This window comes from Zeus faber, assembly GCF_960531495.2.
Source record: "Zeus faber genome assembly, chromosome: 19".
NCBI lineage: Eukaryota > Metazoa > Chordata > Actinopteri > Zeiformes > Zeidae > Zeus > Zeus faber.
Genome location: NC_137206.1, coordinates 17,426,862 through 17,444,531, shown reverse-complemented (window position 1 = coordinate 17,444,531; position 17,670 = coordinate 17,426,862). Strand labels below are relative to the sequence as shown.

Sequence of the window (17,670 nt, the reverse complement as noted above, 5' to 3'; positions counted from 1 at the left end):
TTTGCTAGACGAGTCGACGACGTGGCGAAGAAGCCACGTGCAACCTATTTATCTCTCAGTGGACCGCAGGACGGCAGGGAGATTGATAGTTAGCATTCCCCTGGAACAAAAAAGAAATCGCATTCCGATAGCTGTCTTTCACCCACAGTGTACTTTGCAATCTCAGAGGAACTTAAATCTCTTTAGCATGTCGAGGAGATGCGCGAATCACGCAGACCCGCGCCCATTTCACGCCAAACAGATAGCTTTGAATGGACGATGATTGCCGTGAAACATAGAATGATTAAGGGCAGGATCTGCTAGCCATTTTAGATGTTTCTTTTTACACTTGTTTAGTACGCAAAATGCGAATCGCTGGTGAAATAAACAAATCCACACACTATTTTTCCAGCCATATGTCGCTAACTCGGCCGCATCGGTTTCACATGAGTGTAATCTTACCGTAGGGAAGTGGGGTAATATCAGATTTCATTTTGGAGGGATGAGAAGCAGCGATGGAAAAGATAGGATCTCTGCCCACCAGCTCTCCCCTATGTTCTTCCCGTCCCAGATGTCCAAGCCCCCATTGGGGCCCGAAAGTGAAGATAATCAAAATGCCGAACACTTCCTCTTTTGTTTCATCACCTCGGACCGATAGCGATCGTCTGTTTGTTTATGGTTCGATGTTCAGGGTTCATGTAATCGCATCCGTCGGATGAGAATCCGTTTTTTTTCAATCCGTTGTGTTGTGTGTCCTCCGCAGGCTGCAGGGCGACAGTCTGTCCGATAGCAGAGCCAACGAGGAGCACAAGCCCCACGTCACAGGGCAGGCCGTGACCGACACCTCTGGTTGGTGACACACACACACACATACACACACACAAACACACACACACACACACACACACACACACACACACATACACACACACACACACACATACACACACACGCATGCACGCACATACACACACACACACGCACACACACACAATCACACATGCGAAAAGTATTTTAAAAAGTACAAAAATATTATTTACTTATTTTTAATTAAATGTGTTTTCTTGTTTGCTTTTTATTTATTATTTTTATTTTATTACTTTTCCCATGTCTTTGTCATTCTCTCTCAATCTCTGGTGTGTCTCTGTGTCTCTCTCTCCTTCTCACTGTATCTGTGTCCTTCTGTGTGTGTGTGTGTGTGTGTGTGTGTGTGTGTGTGTGTGTGTGTGTTTTTGTGTGTTCTTGTGTGTGTGTGTGTGTGTGTGTATGTGTATGTGTGTCTGTGTGTGTTGTCTTTGGAGCAGGTCCATCGTTGCCCGGGGTGGACACAGTAGCGGGACGGGGGAAGGAATGCGAGGTTATGTCTCAGGTGTCGAGCGCCGTGAGTGTCCTCCCAGCGTCCGCCACCAAAATAATGTGGATCACTCTACCCCCATCAATAATTCACACACACACACACACACACACACACACACACACACACACACACACACACACACACACACACACACACACACACACACACACACACACACACTCAAGCAACTTGAAAAGAACAAATGAAAAGAATCTCAGGTAACACAATTAGAGACGAGTCTTGCCTCAGAGGGTCCCACACAATGTATTGCCCCAATTATTTACGGGTTCGAGGAGTTTACACTCTTTTTGTTCTACGGCTGGATGGCGTGCTAGCTTCTCATGCTTTGTTGGGCATTGTTCCCAAAAAAAAAAGAAAGAAAAACTGTGTCGCACACACACACACACACACACACACACACACACACACGAACACACACACACACACACACACACACACACACACACACACACACACACACACACACACACACACACACACACACACACACACACACGCACACACGCCAGACACTCTCACTCTCATACTCTCCTGGTGCTCGCAGCGCGGTCAGCCGAGACGCCGCTACCTTTGCTGTAATTACCCCCACCAAAACCCAGCCGATACCCCCTTTTTTTTGGTAATTAGCCAAACCAAGTGTCGGAGACGCATTTTTGCGGCTTTTTTACGGACAGAAAGAGGGGGTTTGGAGCCGTGGCGTGGCTCCGTGTGTGCAGCAGATGCAGAATGGCTCCAGACTAACTGGGAGCAGACTGTGAGAAGTTCTGCAAGGCCCCACTCAATCAAAGCCCCCCGTTTGAAGTTCAGTGTTTTTAGGCCATCAGCTAGAAATGAAAGAAAACCCCCTATATTATGTATACATATAAAAAAAAATAAAAAATCTCACCGCATCTCTTATGATTGGTTTGCAGTTTCGACAAACAGTCCTTTTAGAGACACATTCAAGTTGGATTCTTTATGAGCTGAACTGGGTTTGTTCTCTCGTGGATCTAATGACGAGTCCCCCTCGCACAGGACGGCTCTACGAAGGATGAACGTTTGCCTCTTCTTGGAGATTCGGCTCTTTACCAGTGATTCGGCGACGAGATTCGTTCAATTCTGTCGACTCTTCGTTCGTTTGATCCGGTCGGCAATGAGAGTCAGAGGCGTCCGAGTTGTGAATGGAATTCTCACACTTATTCTTGTGCCAAATGCCCCTTTTTTTCACGTGAATTTACTCCTCAGTCATTATTTTCTGCTGGTGGTCTCAGCTAAAGCCCGCGTGCCGGGTCGCGAACAAGCGACTCTTTTTGTGTGACTCCCGACTCCAGGTTCATTTCAAAGATTTGTTCGCTACGGACAAATCGCTCGTGAGTCTCGCATCACCGGGCTCTGCAGGTCGAGTCCTGTCTGGCCAAGGTAAAGCGCCGTAGGTGCCAACGTGTCCCGCCTGCAAATGCCGTCTATTGTGAGCGTCTTCCGTTTGATTTCAAATCCCAAAAAGTTTGGGAGTACAAAGGGGACAAATACACACTGAAGGCGACCCAAAAACCCCCTCATATGTGACACAGATCCCATGTGTGCTAATCCGTGTGACAAGCATAAAAGCGGCGTGAAGCCGTGCTTCTTAGTCAATTTAATGGCGCTTTTCCAGCGCATGGAACCGGCCTCGGCTCGACTCGACTCTCCTCGCCTTTCTGGCTTTCCAGGGAAAAATTTGTGGATAGTACCCAGTGCCTGGTTTGGTCAGAGAGAATCGCCACTGCGCCTACGTCCTCATTGCGCGACGCGGGTCAGAGAGTGGCCCTTCCTCAATCTGCGTTCTTGTCTGTACTTGTGTTCTTGTGGACTTGTGAAACGTCATCAGTCGCAGCCCAAGTACTGTTCCAATTCAAAGTACGCATCAAGTCAAGTCCAGTCCAAATGCCCGGATGTGGACTTGCTCCGCCCATTTTATCGAGGATGCATCGGTGGTGACTTGTGTGGACTTGGGACAGCCAGAATGCATTTCGCAGAATGACCGTCCTGCGTCCTCCCGTCCCCGGGAGTCTGTACTCCCGAGTCGAACTTGCCAAGTCTGAACTACCAAGTCCGCAAGTCCAGACTTCGCGTACTTGGTATTGAGAAGAGACTGTGACTGTGAACAGGACTGAGAACGTCTCTCCCTTATTCGATTAGGAAAATAAAGACATCAGCGCTTAAAAAAAAAAAAATTATAAAAAAATTTGGGTTAGGGTTAGGGTTAGGGTTAGGGTTAGGGTTAGGGTTAGGGTTAGGAAATCCAATTTTTTGGGGGGTTCTGTTTGGAGAAACGTGGAACGGGAAAGGGGCGGGGTCGCTCAGAGAGATCGGAAAGCGGAGTTTAAAATTGTATTTATTATTTCTAAGAAAGGTTGAAAATTCGCTATGCTATCGTCCTGGGGGCGTTTACAGAAGAAAAAAAAAAGGAGGCCGATAAATCAGAAAAGCTTATCCAGCCACCGACGAGAATGAAGGACACCAACCCCGGCCCGGGCGCGGCGTCGAAGGACGACGTGGAGGCCGTTTCGCCGGGCGTACGGTCCCGTCTGCGGTGGAGAAACCAAGGACCCGGTACCACACGGAGCAGAGTCCCTGCGCCGGAAGAGCCAGAAGACCTCCCCACCGTTTAAACCTCCAAAGCTATTCCATTTGATCTGTACCCTTTATTTATGTCGACTACACTCTGGGCTGTGACGTTGGGAAAGTCTCTTCATCACTGATAGTGCTACGTCCAGCCCCCTGCGCCAGCGTCTCGAGGCGATAATTGCCCAATTAAGACACATATTTACTCTAGCAACAGCGTTACCGGAGCGACCCCCCCCGCCGCCTGCCGAAAACCGGTCCAAAGCTTCCCTTGAAAGGAAATGTTTTATTTAAATTGTGCTGGCGCTTGTTTGGCTGTTACCGTCATATCACCGTACGTCAGGCGGGGGGAAATTGTTCATTTTAATGGTTGGAGTGAGACAATTAGAATGATGCAATGGTTGTGTGTGAGCGGAGGCGGCGTCGTCGGGAAGGTTTATTTGTGTTTCCAGGGGAATCTGGCCGGGGCCTCAGCCGACTGGAGGCCTTTCAGCGATGGCCCCCCCCACCTCTCAGCTTGTGCTTGCGTCAATACCTGCGGAGCGAATAGTGGGGATTTGGATTTCGGACTCGGAGCGTAGGTAACCCAAGAGTCGCCGAATCGCTGCAAGGTTGTTCTCTTCAGGACTTCCAGACTTTTCGTATTAGTGGTTTTTCCTTTAATGTGGCGTCGCTGCACTGTGCCCTCAATAATGTGCTTAATACAATAAGTGTGTTCGGAGAATGGCCCCTACTGATGGATTTGATTTATTTCCAACATTTTCTGATGAAGATGATGATGATGATGATGTAGATGATGGTGATGGTGAGGTGGTCATTGGCCAACACGAGGAGGAGAAGAAGAGTTTCGGAAGTTTGTCCAAAGATGTGTTCCGAGTTCTTGACACCATCCACCCCAATACGCAATAACCTGCATCCCATAAAGATATCCGGTAGTTGCGCTGTCGTTCTCCTATTCAAAAGGCTTATTTTCTATATTTCCACATATTCAATACGTTCTACCTCTTTTGCTCTGTGATCTGAAGCCATCCTGGACTCCGTGGGCATGAGTGTCTTTCTTTAATTTAGCAAAACTCCCCTGGAAGCTTCCCTCCGCTAAGCACGTCAAGTCTCAAAAGTCACTCCTTCTGCAATTTTTCGATTGTAAAACATGTTTTGTTCCACGGAGCCCCGCTCCCGAGTCCCAGCCCTCCATTCCAACTCGGCGAGTGTCAGATCATAGTAACTTTTGGACAAAATGAGCTCCAATCAGCCCAAACGCTCGCTCCCCGCAGGACCGGCCCGTCCAGGTACAAATACGGTTTATTTATCGGTCTATGAATCCGACAAATGTCCGGGACATTATTATAATAATAATTATCATCATAATGATAAACTTTCCAACTTTCTTAACGTGTCTCAACAGGTCTCTGGGACCTATTTCGACTGCAAAAAAAAAAAAAAATCTCCTCATTTGTCCGTTTCTGCAGCACAGACACTATGTCATACGTCAGTCTCGTCTCTCCTTTGTTCAAAGCTTGCGTCGGATTCTTTAATCGTGTTATTGTCAATATCCTGTTTGGCTTTTTGGCCGCGCACGGCTTGAGTTGCCGGTCGGGACCGGCGAGCCTCCTCCGCCGGTGCCTGTATGGATCCGCCGCGAGCCAAGACAACAGGAACCCATTACCGGTTCCTGTTTGTCGAATATCAGGGATAAGCTCTTCTGTTATGTTGTCTGCTGACAAGACTCCCCGAAAGATGTGGCGTGAGATGCGGAGAAGCCTCGGACTCCGAACTGATTTCGTTTTTTTTTTTTTTTTTACTACTTAATTGTTTTGCCTCCTCCTCTGAAATTACCGATGATTTCCCAATCTGTCCCATGTGGCTCTGCTTTGGAAGCGATGCATCTTTTATTTTGCACAGTGAAACCACTGGTTGTCAACTGCTGGGGGTGGAAGAAGTACGCAAAGGGAAAAAACAAATTCCCTGACAAACAATACACACATTACTACTTGAGTAGTATGTAAGTACTTGTTAACAAAATGTACTTCAAGCCTTTAAAGAAAAAGTACTCGACATATCCAGTGACCTGATGTAACGGTGCCCATACAGTCGTACGGCATCAAGTGCAACTGTACTTTTTTTATGTGTATATAAAGATAACTAGTGATTTATTAATTTATTATTTTTTTGTGTATTTTTTTTAAATGGTGAAAATCTCTGAAATGAAATATACAGTATTAACAGGTAGTTGTTAAATGTATGATTGAGGAATTAATTCCGTAAGTATTCTTACTTTGTTACTTCCCACCACTGATCCACTGGCTATTTGACATCATACAAGTGGAATAATATCACACTGACACAAAAATATATTTCTCTCTCTTTCTTCTTTTTTAACTTCTCCATCCTAACCATCCCCATTTCACGACCCCAGCTACTGTACTGAGATATGTTGCTTTTTTTTTAAATAGGGCTTGCAAACAGATGCCATTACATTTTTGTTTTTCGCTGCAAAATGGTGTGACAAATTGTTGGCAAAAGTGAAAAACAATGACTGGTGATGATAAAACTTTATCAGCATGTACACAAGCCCGCCTGGAGTATTCCCCCCCTTCCACGTTGTGTGGGGCTCAAACCCAAATGGGGGAAAAAAAAAATAAAAAATCTCAGTTTGTGGTGGTGTTTTTTTTTTTTCCTTTCTATTGACCACACACGAATACTGTAAAAAAACACCCAAAAAAAAAATAGAAAAAAAACAAAAACCATATAAGTAAGTCTGCTTCCCCATTATATCTTTCCCCTACGTCTTGTTCGCTTTCAAACGTGGATTCAATTTTGTGAGAAATAGGATCCTTGTTTGTTAGTCGGGCAGAAGCATCACCAAAGGCTTTTTTCCCCCCTCTCCTCTCCTCTTCTCTCAGATGCTCGTTTGGGGTTTTTCCTCCAAGTGGGAGGGGGATCATACAACTTTTTTTTTTTTTTTTTTTTTTTTTTCCTTTTCGCCACCAACATTAATATCCTCATAAGTCACTGCAGAATTGCCGGTCCCCTCATTTTGAAGATGAAAAGGTCCCTTTACTCTCCTCTCTCAAGGAGGAGAATCGTAAACAGAAAGAGGAAGAAAAAAAAAAAAAAAGGTTGAAAGTTTGACCCGTTTTTTGGTGTACGTCATGTGCGGTTCCTGATAAGGACAAGGTGCCATTTTGGATCCCAGATAGTTCAAATGCACGTTTTTTGGTGCAGATCCAGCGGGGGGAGAGTTTGGACGGAGGCCGCCGGTTTGGTTTTTGTTGTGGCCATTACGTACATTTGGACCAGGGCTGCTTGTGTACAAGTCCCTGCCAGCCAATCATTCAGAGAAAAACAAAAGGAGGGAGAGGAGAGAGGGAGAGGGAAGAGGGGAGCAAGTTGCCAGCAAGTCGGATTTCAAAAAGCAGGGTTTTGGTCATGATTTGGATTGTTTGTCCTGCTTCCATGTGAAATCATTCCATTGGTCGACACTGACTATTTAATCTAGCCCAGTTGTAATCTGTCACCTCATTTAGTAGGTATTATTTGTTAAAAAATACAAAAACAAATTTGATCCTTTTTTTTTAGACGGACCTTTATAATACCTCTTTTCTACTGAACAAAAAAAAACCCGCTTACGCCCGCTAACATCTGGCTTTTCTCTTTAATGGGAAAGGTTACACTCGGCATTCGGTCCCGGGACAAATGACCCTGCAGTACTCTTGGCTTTTTATCGGCTCCGATCGGCTGCGATGGAAACACGACACCCGGGTAGACACGCAGATTCTGCCCCTCTTCCGGATGTTTAATATCCAATTTAAGAATTCGGGACCTGCGGAGAACCCCCCAGAGTCGGTCTCCGAACCAGAGGAGCGTCTCTGCTTGCCGCCGCCGAAGGACCGGGCCCGATGCACGCGCACCGCTCGTCGGGCGCTGTCGTGCGGGCACGGATACTCAACGCCCGTTTCCGACTGTTAATTTTCCCAAAAATATGACACCGGAAACATGACATGGCCCTTTTTTCCGGCGTGTTCGCGACGTCGAGCGGGACACACCAGAAAAAAAAAAAGGAAGGCATACTGGTCAATGGGAAAGGCGCCGATCGCCAATTTTTTTTAAACGTGTCTATATGCCTTGCCACTGTTGGTGGAGGGGTCTGCCTTTCCCACGCCTGCTGTAGATACAGTAGCTGGGGTCTGTACACTGTTGATATGGGTGAACATTCACAAAAAAAGAACACACCCCTCGGATGACAAACTATCCCCAAAAACTCTGAAAGACAAACAAATGACTCGATCGGAAGAAGGCAAACTTTCGACGAAGCAAAGATGAAAACCGACAATAATAGCAGCGATTGAATATGTGATTTCACACCGTGGATAACCAGCAAAAACAATGTGTAATGCGTTTATCTCACCACGTCCCATCTTCCTGAAGCCCAATCACGGCGACTAAATGGACAGAGAGTATCTACATCTCCCCATTCTCTCATTCAAGGTCTTCAGAACTTGATGAGAACCAGTCGACTTCTCCCCCCCTCTCTTCCCTAATGCAGAGCTGCACGCTGCTAATCAAAAACAACCATTTATTCAACAACAGACTTATTTTGTTTGCGATAGTCCGTTTATTTTTAGATGTTATCGGAGGGGGGTGAATTGATCGCAGACCCTGGGACATCCTGTGTGAGCCTTTCTGCCTGTGGGAGTGCATCACAACGGGGCCTTGCGGCTCAAGATGGAGACCCGGGGGCATGGTCCTGATTACAGCCTGCACTCTTTGGACTTTGGAGAAGCTGCAGATGGTGAACTGGACACCTTGTGGACACCGCCGGCCATATTCATTAGGCTTTTAGATAGATGGATGGATGGATGGATGGACAGATGGATGGATGCATGGATGGATGATAGATGCATAGATGGATGAATGGATGGATGGACAGATGGAGGGATGGATGGATGGATGGACAGATAGATAGAGCAGCTCACATAAAAAGAAAGGAAATAATAAAAAAGGAAAAGGTCATATGCGTCCGGTGACCAGATGTCTCGGTTTGTCCGGGGCCGTCCCTCGTTCAAGCTGCGTGTCCCGAGTCTCCACAGATATCTGTAAAATGTCCCGGTTTTCACCAGAATGAAAATAATAATAATAGTATCAACTTGTTTTCGGCACTTACGTAGACGTTTATCATGTTCTGTCCCACTAATTACCTCACCCAATCAAAAAAACTTAAACAACGCACTGCACGTCTCAATCCAACAGCGATTGGTCCGTATGTGTGTCAATTAATTTAATGGGCCGTCGTCACGGCCGTTCCTCCTCTATCGTAGGCGCGGTCCGTCATCACGCCCAAAGAGAAAGGCTTCTTCTTGAACTAGCCGCCAACGAAAATGTTGCATTCTGCACGTACAGAAAGAGTGGAAATACACATAAAAGTTAATATTGAGATAGCAAAACATCATATTATTCATAATAATAATAATAATAATAATAATAATAATAATAATAATGATGATGATGATGATAACATTATTCATAATAATATAAATGATAATATTATTAATGATAAGAATAATAATATTCATATTTATAATAATAATAATAATATGCATATGCAATATGGATAAGCTAATAAAAACAATGGCCAATATATAAATAAAGACCAGAAAAATAATGAATGAACAATACCAATTAGGCAATATACAGTCAACCTAATAAACAATAAATGATATACAATAAAAAACAACCTTAACAATAAAAATAAACCAAAAAAACTCACAAACACGAAGAATAAACCTTTAAAATAAACAATACAAATAAAACAAAAAATGAACAATAATGTTTTCTTTAAACACGCTGTGGAGGCTTGATTCTGAAGCCCGGCAAGGCAGCCATGTTTGCCGTAGCGAGATGAAGTCATGCTGTCGGGGTTTCGGGGGGAGGCACCGCCACACACACTGTACAGCGCAGTGAGTGCTGCTGGGGGCCGCAGTGTTGGAGCGTCTCGCCGCCTGGCTGCTCCGTGGGGGCCCCCGTAACGAGGACCAGGGGCTTTGTGGTCGCTGTGGTCGCAGCCGCCACAATGCGGAGCCTCGCGTCACCGACAGAGTCCAGAAGAGGCCCCGGGAGTCACGTCCCGCCGTTTATCCACCGCCGCCGGGGGGGAGGGGAGCGGAGGGGAGCGGGGGGGGGGGTTCAGTTGGTTTTCAGGCCGCTTTGATTCCCCGGGGGCCCTGAAAAATAACCGCTCTGAAAGATGGAATATCGACGGGTTTTTTTGAAGTGCTTTTCAGATTATATGTCTGTCGATCGCTCCGGGCGATGTGGGTTCCTAAACATTTCAACACTTATCCATCATCCGTCCTCATATCGCATGACATAACGGTTGGAAATCCCAGGTACCGCAGCCTGGTTTAAGTAAACAAACATCCCAGCAGCGAGGGATCGCGGCGGGCCATTTTCGAGGCTTGGGGAAGCACTCCCCTGGCTTCGTGTATGATTTGGTCACTTTTGGACGAATCGAATGGCTTGGCCTAATAAGAGGATCGGACACATTCCGACCACAGGCAGTTTCGATTCCCATGCATTTTCAACCCCTTTCCGTATAATAAACAGCTTAAACGAGGGGCCGCTCACTAATGGAAAACCATTAATGGCCCCAGGGTCTGCTTACCCAGAATCCCTTGCGTTTCGCAGTGGAACTGGCTTTTGCTTTGGTGTCGTGACAAAATGGGCCGGCGTACGAGAAATGAGCGAATGACATTTTTTCCACGCCTGCTTTATTTGTGCGCTCCGCTGCTGCCGTCCGGCGCTCGGCCAGCAGACTACAGTACAACGCACCCAACTCCTACTGACGCTGATTTACTGACGCTCGTACGAGAAAAAAAAACGCCCGCCGCCACCGCCACCGCTGACGACCTCGCACTCCGCATTATCCAGAGCGACTGAACTACTCCGCGCCGCCGGCTTTCATCTCGACTCTGCGGTCTATAATGTTTTTCTAATGCTCATAAAAAAAATAATTGCCTCTTATTTCGGCTAGATATTCGGCTCCGGCATTTTTTCAGCCCCGACTGGAAATTATATAAAGAATTCATTGAAGGGTCTTTTCTTCTAATGCGACTCTTTTCTCTCTCTCTCTCTCTCCCCCTCTCTCTCTCTTTCCCTCTGCCAACCAGCGTCATGCTGTCTGGGAGGCCGATCTGAAGCCAGTGAGGGCTGGGAGCTCCATGGGCCAGACGGGGCTGCTACTGGGAGACTCCCTCTTCTCCAAAGAGCTGGAAACCATGGGCAAACACCTTGCCGGTACGGTGTGTGTGTGTGTGTGTGTGTGTGTGTGTGTGTGTGTGTGTGTGTGTGTGAGTGTGTTTGTGTGTGAGAGAGAGAGGGAGATGGGGTGTTTAACGGCGCCTTTAATGAGACCTAAGGTTTGTTTTGGGGTGTTGGTGGCTTTACTCTGATCTAAGGTTTATATGCTACACGTGCACACACATTTACACACAGGCACGCACACACACACAGACGCGCAGGCGCGCACGCAAGCACGCACGCACACACACACACACACACGCATACTGTAGAGACTATTAAGATTGGTTTTAAAGGTGTATTAGCAGACATGGAGGGCACCAAGGGCTGGGGTAAGGGAGCGTCTAGACCAAGATTCCTTGAAAAGTTGGCTGCTGGTTTAATTGAAAACAATAGGAAATAAAACAATATAAAAGGTTCTACATAATATGATATAATATGACATAATATAATATAATATAATACGATATAATATAATATCATATGATATAATAAAATATAATAGAATATGATATAATATAATATAATATAATATAATACAATACAATATCATATAATGTCATATAATACAATATCATATAATGTCATATGATGTAATAAATTGTAATATAATATAATATAATATAATGTAAAAAATATAATACAATATGATATAATATAATATAATATGAAAAATATAATACAATATGATATAATATAAAAGCCTCTCGTTGGGAGTAGTGATGCAGAACCTGCAAATTCGTAGCCAACAGATCTGAACACTGTGTAACTGCACCCAGACCCTGTGACTCTGAGATGAATAAAGTTTTATCTGTCTTGGACTCGACTCACGGACGAAAGTCACGATTGGCAATTCAAGCCCCGTTAGCGTGCGAGCGAATCTTCTCCTCGCAAACTTGCAAATAATTAGCGAGGATGAAATTGTTGTTGTGTTAAGAAAGGCGTTTGACATCATCCATATTCATGTGTGGCTGATTTACACTTTGCAATCCACCAGAATAAATACTATTGACACAATTAAAAGATTCCTGCGAGAATTCTGTTCACAGCCCGGACTCGAACCGACCGAGTCGAACGGGCGGAGGGTGAGAAAACTGAATGAATCTTTTCAACCGAGCCGCTCGTAAAGAGCCGGTTCCCCGGGAAGAGCCAAACTTTTCATCGGTCCTTGGGAGTCCTTCAAACCCCTCGACGACATCAATCAAATGGACTGCCCTCTCGGCTCCGAGTCATTCGTCTTAAGGTGGGCCCATTACATTTTGGAGTCACTTCTTTCTGTGGTGGCTCCAAGAAAGGCTTTTATGAGCACCGACGATCCAGTAACGTCTTAAATGAATTATCCAGATGAAAGCGCCTGGAGATGAGACCCAAAAATACCCCAGCCATCATCATCATCATCATCATCATCATCATCATCATCATCGTCATCGTCATCATCGTGATCATGTGTCGGCCACTTGTTTTGTATGTTGTCGACGCAATGTCCTCGCTCCTCGGTTTGGACCGCGCCGTAAATACGCACCACTCGAATTTCACATTTATGGGAAGCGCGTTGGCCCGCACTTGTCCCCCATTAATGTCAGCGAGCAGCGATCCCAGCTGCTGAAGGTCTTCTCAGCTCATCTGCACGCTGGCAGCCGACGCCCTGGACGCCCCTCATGTAGTAGTTCTACATTACGTAGGCTATGTTAGACACACTCTCTCGCTCTGACTCACACTCTCTCTCTCTCCCTCGCTCTCTCTCTCTCTCTCTCTTGGCCGAGCGAGCCTCAGATGGCATTCATTTCTAGTTGTTTTACGCCGACTTACTGAATATTCAGGCGGGCGCAGGGCCCCCGCCAGGCGGTTAAGTGGGGGGCTGTTGAACAAGCTAATTCCGTCCCTTTTATGCCTTTATTAGCTGCTAATGCTTTCCATGTTTGGGAGCCAAGGGCCTCCGCTTTTTCATCTCATCTTCTTTTACCCCAATTACGTGCTCCAGCGGGGTTCCCCTTTGTCTGACTTTTGCGGTGGAAACCGACCCACGTTATGCCATTTTCTTAGGCATAAAAATTAGTAATGGATGTAATTTTAATGACGTTTGAGTTAATAAAGGTAACGTTAATGACGCTTTTGGCTGGGAGAGTTCTTTCACCCTGGGAGTGTCTTGCTACACCGAGTCCAGTTCTCTGACTGCTAATCGACTATAACTATTTCAACTTATTGAAGAAGTAAACCGTACGTATCCCACACAAAAAGGACGGCGGTCTCATTTGTTTCTCCGAAAAGGGATCCAGTCGGAGATAGCGTGAGCTTTGCGTCGTCGTATAGCGTGCTCTGGCCTCGTCTTCCCTCACCAAGTGCAATTGCTGCTTGATCAAAGGCCCCCGAAAAAAGATTACGGTCGGGCTGTTTCTCTGTCTCCATCTCCCCCATTTTCTCCCCTTTTCCCCGCTTTTTTTCCCTTCTCTTTCCTCCTCTCATCTCCTCTCTCTCTCTCTCTCTGCTCTTACTACTGAAAAATTGGATCAAAAAAAATGTTGAATTATTTATTCCCTATGGGTTTTTCGTCGCTACCGCTCTTGATTTGTTCGCTTTTCTTTTCAATTTAAATTGCCTTGTTATATCTGGCATGCGTGGGAGGGGCCCCGGGGTCCTTTTCCACGGCGCGCACCTCGCTAAGTGCAGACGGCGGCCGTCACAGGCTACCGCGTGACGTCGGGACGTTAAATTGATCAATGTGTTGACAATAAAATCATCGCTGTGGCGGCTCTCGCCGTTTACGGGAAGGAGAGCGAGCGGTTTTGTTTATTGTTGCGTCATCAAATAACTTAAATAGCATCAAATCATCAAATATCAAATAACATCAAATAACTTAATTATCACCTAACCGCTTATCTGACCTTTCCCAAATCAATCCAGAGACCGCATCACATACCAGACACGCAGCTTTTTACGTTTGTTTTTTTTTTTTAAATCATTGTTTTATTATTAAATCAGTTCAGTGGGAGCTACAATGGTTACAAGCATTGTCATGTTTGAGAACTGAGAATGTGGATTGTTGATACAGAGTTTTTAGGTTTATTGTTTCTTTAAATTATTTTTGGTTTATGGTTTGTTTTTAGGATTATTATAAGTTCAATGTATTGCCAATTTGTTATATTTTTTGGATCCGTCTGTCTGTCTGTCTGTCTGTCTGTCTCTCTGTCTGTCTGCCTGTCTTTCTGTCTATCTACTATGTATGTATGTATGTATGTATGTATGTATGTATGTATGTATGTATGTATGTATGTATGTATGTGTGTGTATGTGTCTGTCTGTCTGTCTGTCTGTCTATGTATGTATGTATGTATGTATGTATGTATGTATGTATGTATGTATGTATGTATGTATGTATGTATGTATGTATGTATGTATGTATGTATGTATGTATGTATGTATGTGTGTGTATGTGTCTGTCTGTCTGTCTGTCTGTCTGTCTGTGTGTGTGTGTGTATGTGTGTATGTGTGTATGTATGTATGTATGTATGTATGTATGTATGTATGTCTATGTATGTATGTCTGTATGTATGTATGTATGTATGTATGTATGTATGTGTGTGTGTGTGTGTGTGTGTGTGTGTGTGTGTGTGTGCGCGTGCGTATGTATGCGTCTGTCTGTCTGTCTGTCTCAAGAAGGTCCAGGCGGCTCCTCGCACTTTTCTTTTCCGCTCCTCTGTCGTTTTAGAGGAGTAAAAGATGGAGGGATTGTTCTGGGTTAAAACAGCACGTTGTCGTCCATGACACGCAGGTTATTATGGGTCAGGACGTGGAGCCATATGTTTTTTGCAGCAAACCTCCCCGTACAGTTCGACCTCTCCTGCAATCACGGTTGATTCATCACAGAAACGGCAATTAAATTACGCATGTCACCGAATTTACTGCATGGGATCCCGGAAGAACCATCAGGGGGGGGAAAAAAGGTTTGAAATCTGGTTATTTTCCAAACAAATTAGATCATGTATGATGTATTTAGAGAAGCCGGGTGTGTTTTTTTATATTAATTTTTATAATGGATAGAGATCTGGGAAGAGCAGCATGTGTTTCAAATTTTTGTGTGGAAAAAATGTTGTTTGTTTTGGAGGAAGGAACTGTATTTTTTCATTAAAGGGATGGTTGAGGTTTTGCAAAAAAAAAAAAAAGATGTCATGCTTGTGTGCGTTACTTGTATAATGTCACACGTATAGTCACCGCCGGTTGACTCACTTCTGAATTCATCCATCTCCAATGATTAAAAAAAAAAAAAAAACACCCTTTGGCCACTTTGCCGAACCCCAAGTGCCAAGATCCTGAACAGAAACGTGGAAAAAATGAGCGAGATGTTGATCACAGGAGTTGGCTGCATCACCTTCTCGCACAAACAAAAATCTTTTTGAGACTACCAGTGAAGCAAACAAACAGGCGTTCCAAGGATCAGCAAGAAAGGAAGGAAGAAGGGAAGGGATAAAAAGAAAAGAAAGAAGTGTACCGGGGAACGTTAATGTCAACTTGGAACCATCGCTGGCAGAGGAAGCAGGATCCACCACAATTTACTGTGTCTACAAATATTGTCATCGTTGACCAGAAGAGGAATTAAATAAAAAACAGTTCCACGCACTCGACTCCTCTTCAATGACGCCCAGAAATAATTCCTCCATCTTTCGGGGGAACGTACATCCACTCACTTCAAATAAAAAGCAAGAGCCTGTGTGATGCCTTTCAGAAAAGAGCTTGGCCTTAAATAAAAAAAAAAATTAAAAAACTAGATTACTTTTATCATCTACAGTCTAGATTGAAACATGCTCTTGAATTTGTTATTGATGGGAAAACGTTAAAAAGGAACATAATAACTTAATTACCGATACCGTTTCTTTCAAACATTTGAAATGTTTGAAAGATGAGTTTGACGGGGTCTGGGCTTCTTCCACCGAGAAAATTTGTTAATGTCATTTCCTGTATTCTTGTGCATTTTACCATGTGGTTTGATGCGTCTATTTGGTTTAGACGAAGCTGTTTAATTTGGAGGACCCAGTAAAAGTGGTAGGGAGTTCCAAGCAGATGGGAACTCCACTGAGTGGAGTGGAGCCGATGCAGAGAAAGCACTCTGAGCGCTGTGGGGGGAAGATGTTCCCTTCCCATATAATGGCTGATGCTGTCATAATGATGCCACACTTTTGGATGCTGTGCCTGTTTATTCCACCCGTGACGTGCGAGACCTTGATTTTTACTCTTTGGTTTGTGCTTTTCTGCCTTGGATCCACAGAGGTGGAGAAAGACCTGGCCAAGTTGGCGGAGGCCGGGAAGATGACCAGCAGAAGCCCCAACAACCCCCACAGCAGCCTGCACCACAGCCCCCTGCTCCACCACCGGACCCTGCCCACCACGTTGCCCCTGCAGAGCCTCCTCTCCAGGCCCCAGTCACCGGTCAGTTCCCTCTCCACCAAACCCATCTCCGGGGGGCTGCCGCTGCTCAGCCCCAAACCCACCTCCCTGGTCATGGGGGGTCGGACTCAGTCTCCCAGCAACCCCGGCAGCAGGACTCAGACATCCAGGACTCCCAGCAGGCCCATGACCCCCAACAGCTTATTGACACGCCCGGTGGTGACCCCCGGCGGGAGCCGCAAGGAGGTGACCTTCAGGAGGACGCGGAGCCGCCCGGTGACGCCCACAAGCCAACCGGCCCGACCCCGCCCCCTGCTCACCCCTCCTGGGCTGAGTACCACGGACAGCCTGGGGGCCAGCCTACGGGCCTACCTGTCTGAGGTAATGATCCACCACATACCTAGTTTTTTAAAGTGCTGTATTTATTTGTTGCAAGCACTGGCAAGTATGACCCATTATCATTATTCAGAATCAGAATCAGAATCATTTCATTGGGTCAAGTACATTTTCTTGGACAATAAATTTAGTGCATTGTATAGTAATGCAGAAAGACATATCATTTTACATATACATGTGCTCTATGCACCAGATAAACATCAGAAAGAAAGGCTATGGCAGAAGCTAAATGGCAATAAGGATGCAAGTATTAACTAGGTATATATGATTATTTATATATTATATTCATAGTATATTCATATATTCATATATGAATATGATTAAAGTTGGACTGTTCTGTACATGATGGATAATAATAATAATAATAATAATAATAATAATAATAATAATAATAATATAAGCATTATTAGATATAGCGAAGAATTGGCTCGGCTAATGTTAGAGTTAATGGGTTAAGTCTATATCTTCTTACAGTGTCATTACAGTATATTGCAGAGTTTATAACTGTCACAGTTATTGCACAGGCCTGGCATACAGCATATTTTGATATATTGTACGGTACATTAGGGTAATCTCACTTGAGAAAAATAGAATATTGATTCAAAATACAGGCAGGGTGTCTGAAGCATGAGGTAAAGTGAATCGAAGTCTGATTGTCG

General features: G+C 45.0%; 1 protein-coding gene across 1 annotated transcript in view; it reads left to right on the top strand.

Moving 5' to 3' along the window:
• The window catches only part of cUnh8orf34 (chromosome Un C8orf34 homolog), an 83,168-nt gene that overhangs the window by 55,381 nt on the left and 10,117 nt on the right, over positions 1-17,670 (top strand). The window contains exons 9-12 of the mRNA XM_080020370.1: positions 743-828; positions 1,284-1,360; positions 11,107-11,233; positions 16,497-16,996. Coding sequence (XP_079876496.1) covers positions 743-828; positions 1,284-1,360; positions 11,107-11,233; positions 16,497-16,996 — 790 coding nt within the window. The remainder of the gene's footprint in view (positions 1-742; positions 829-1,283; positions 1,361-11,106; positions 11,234-16,496; positions 16,997-17,670) is intronic.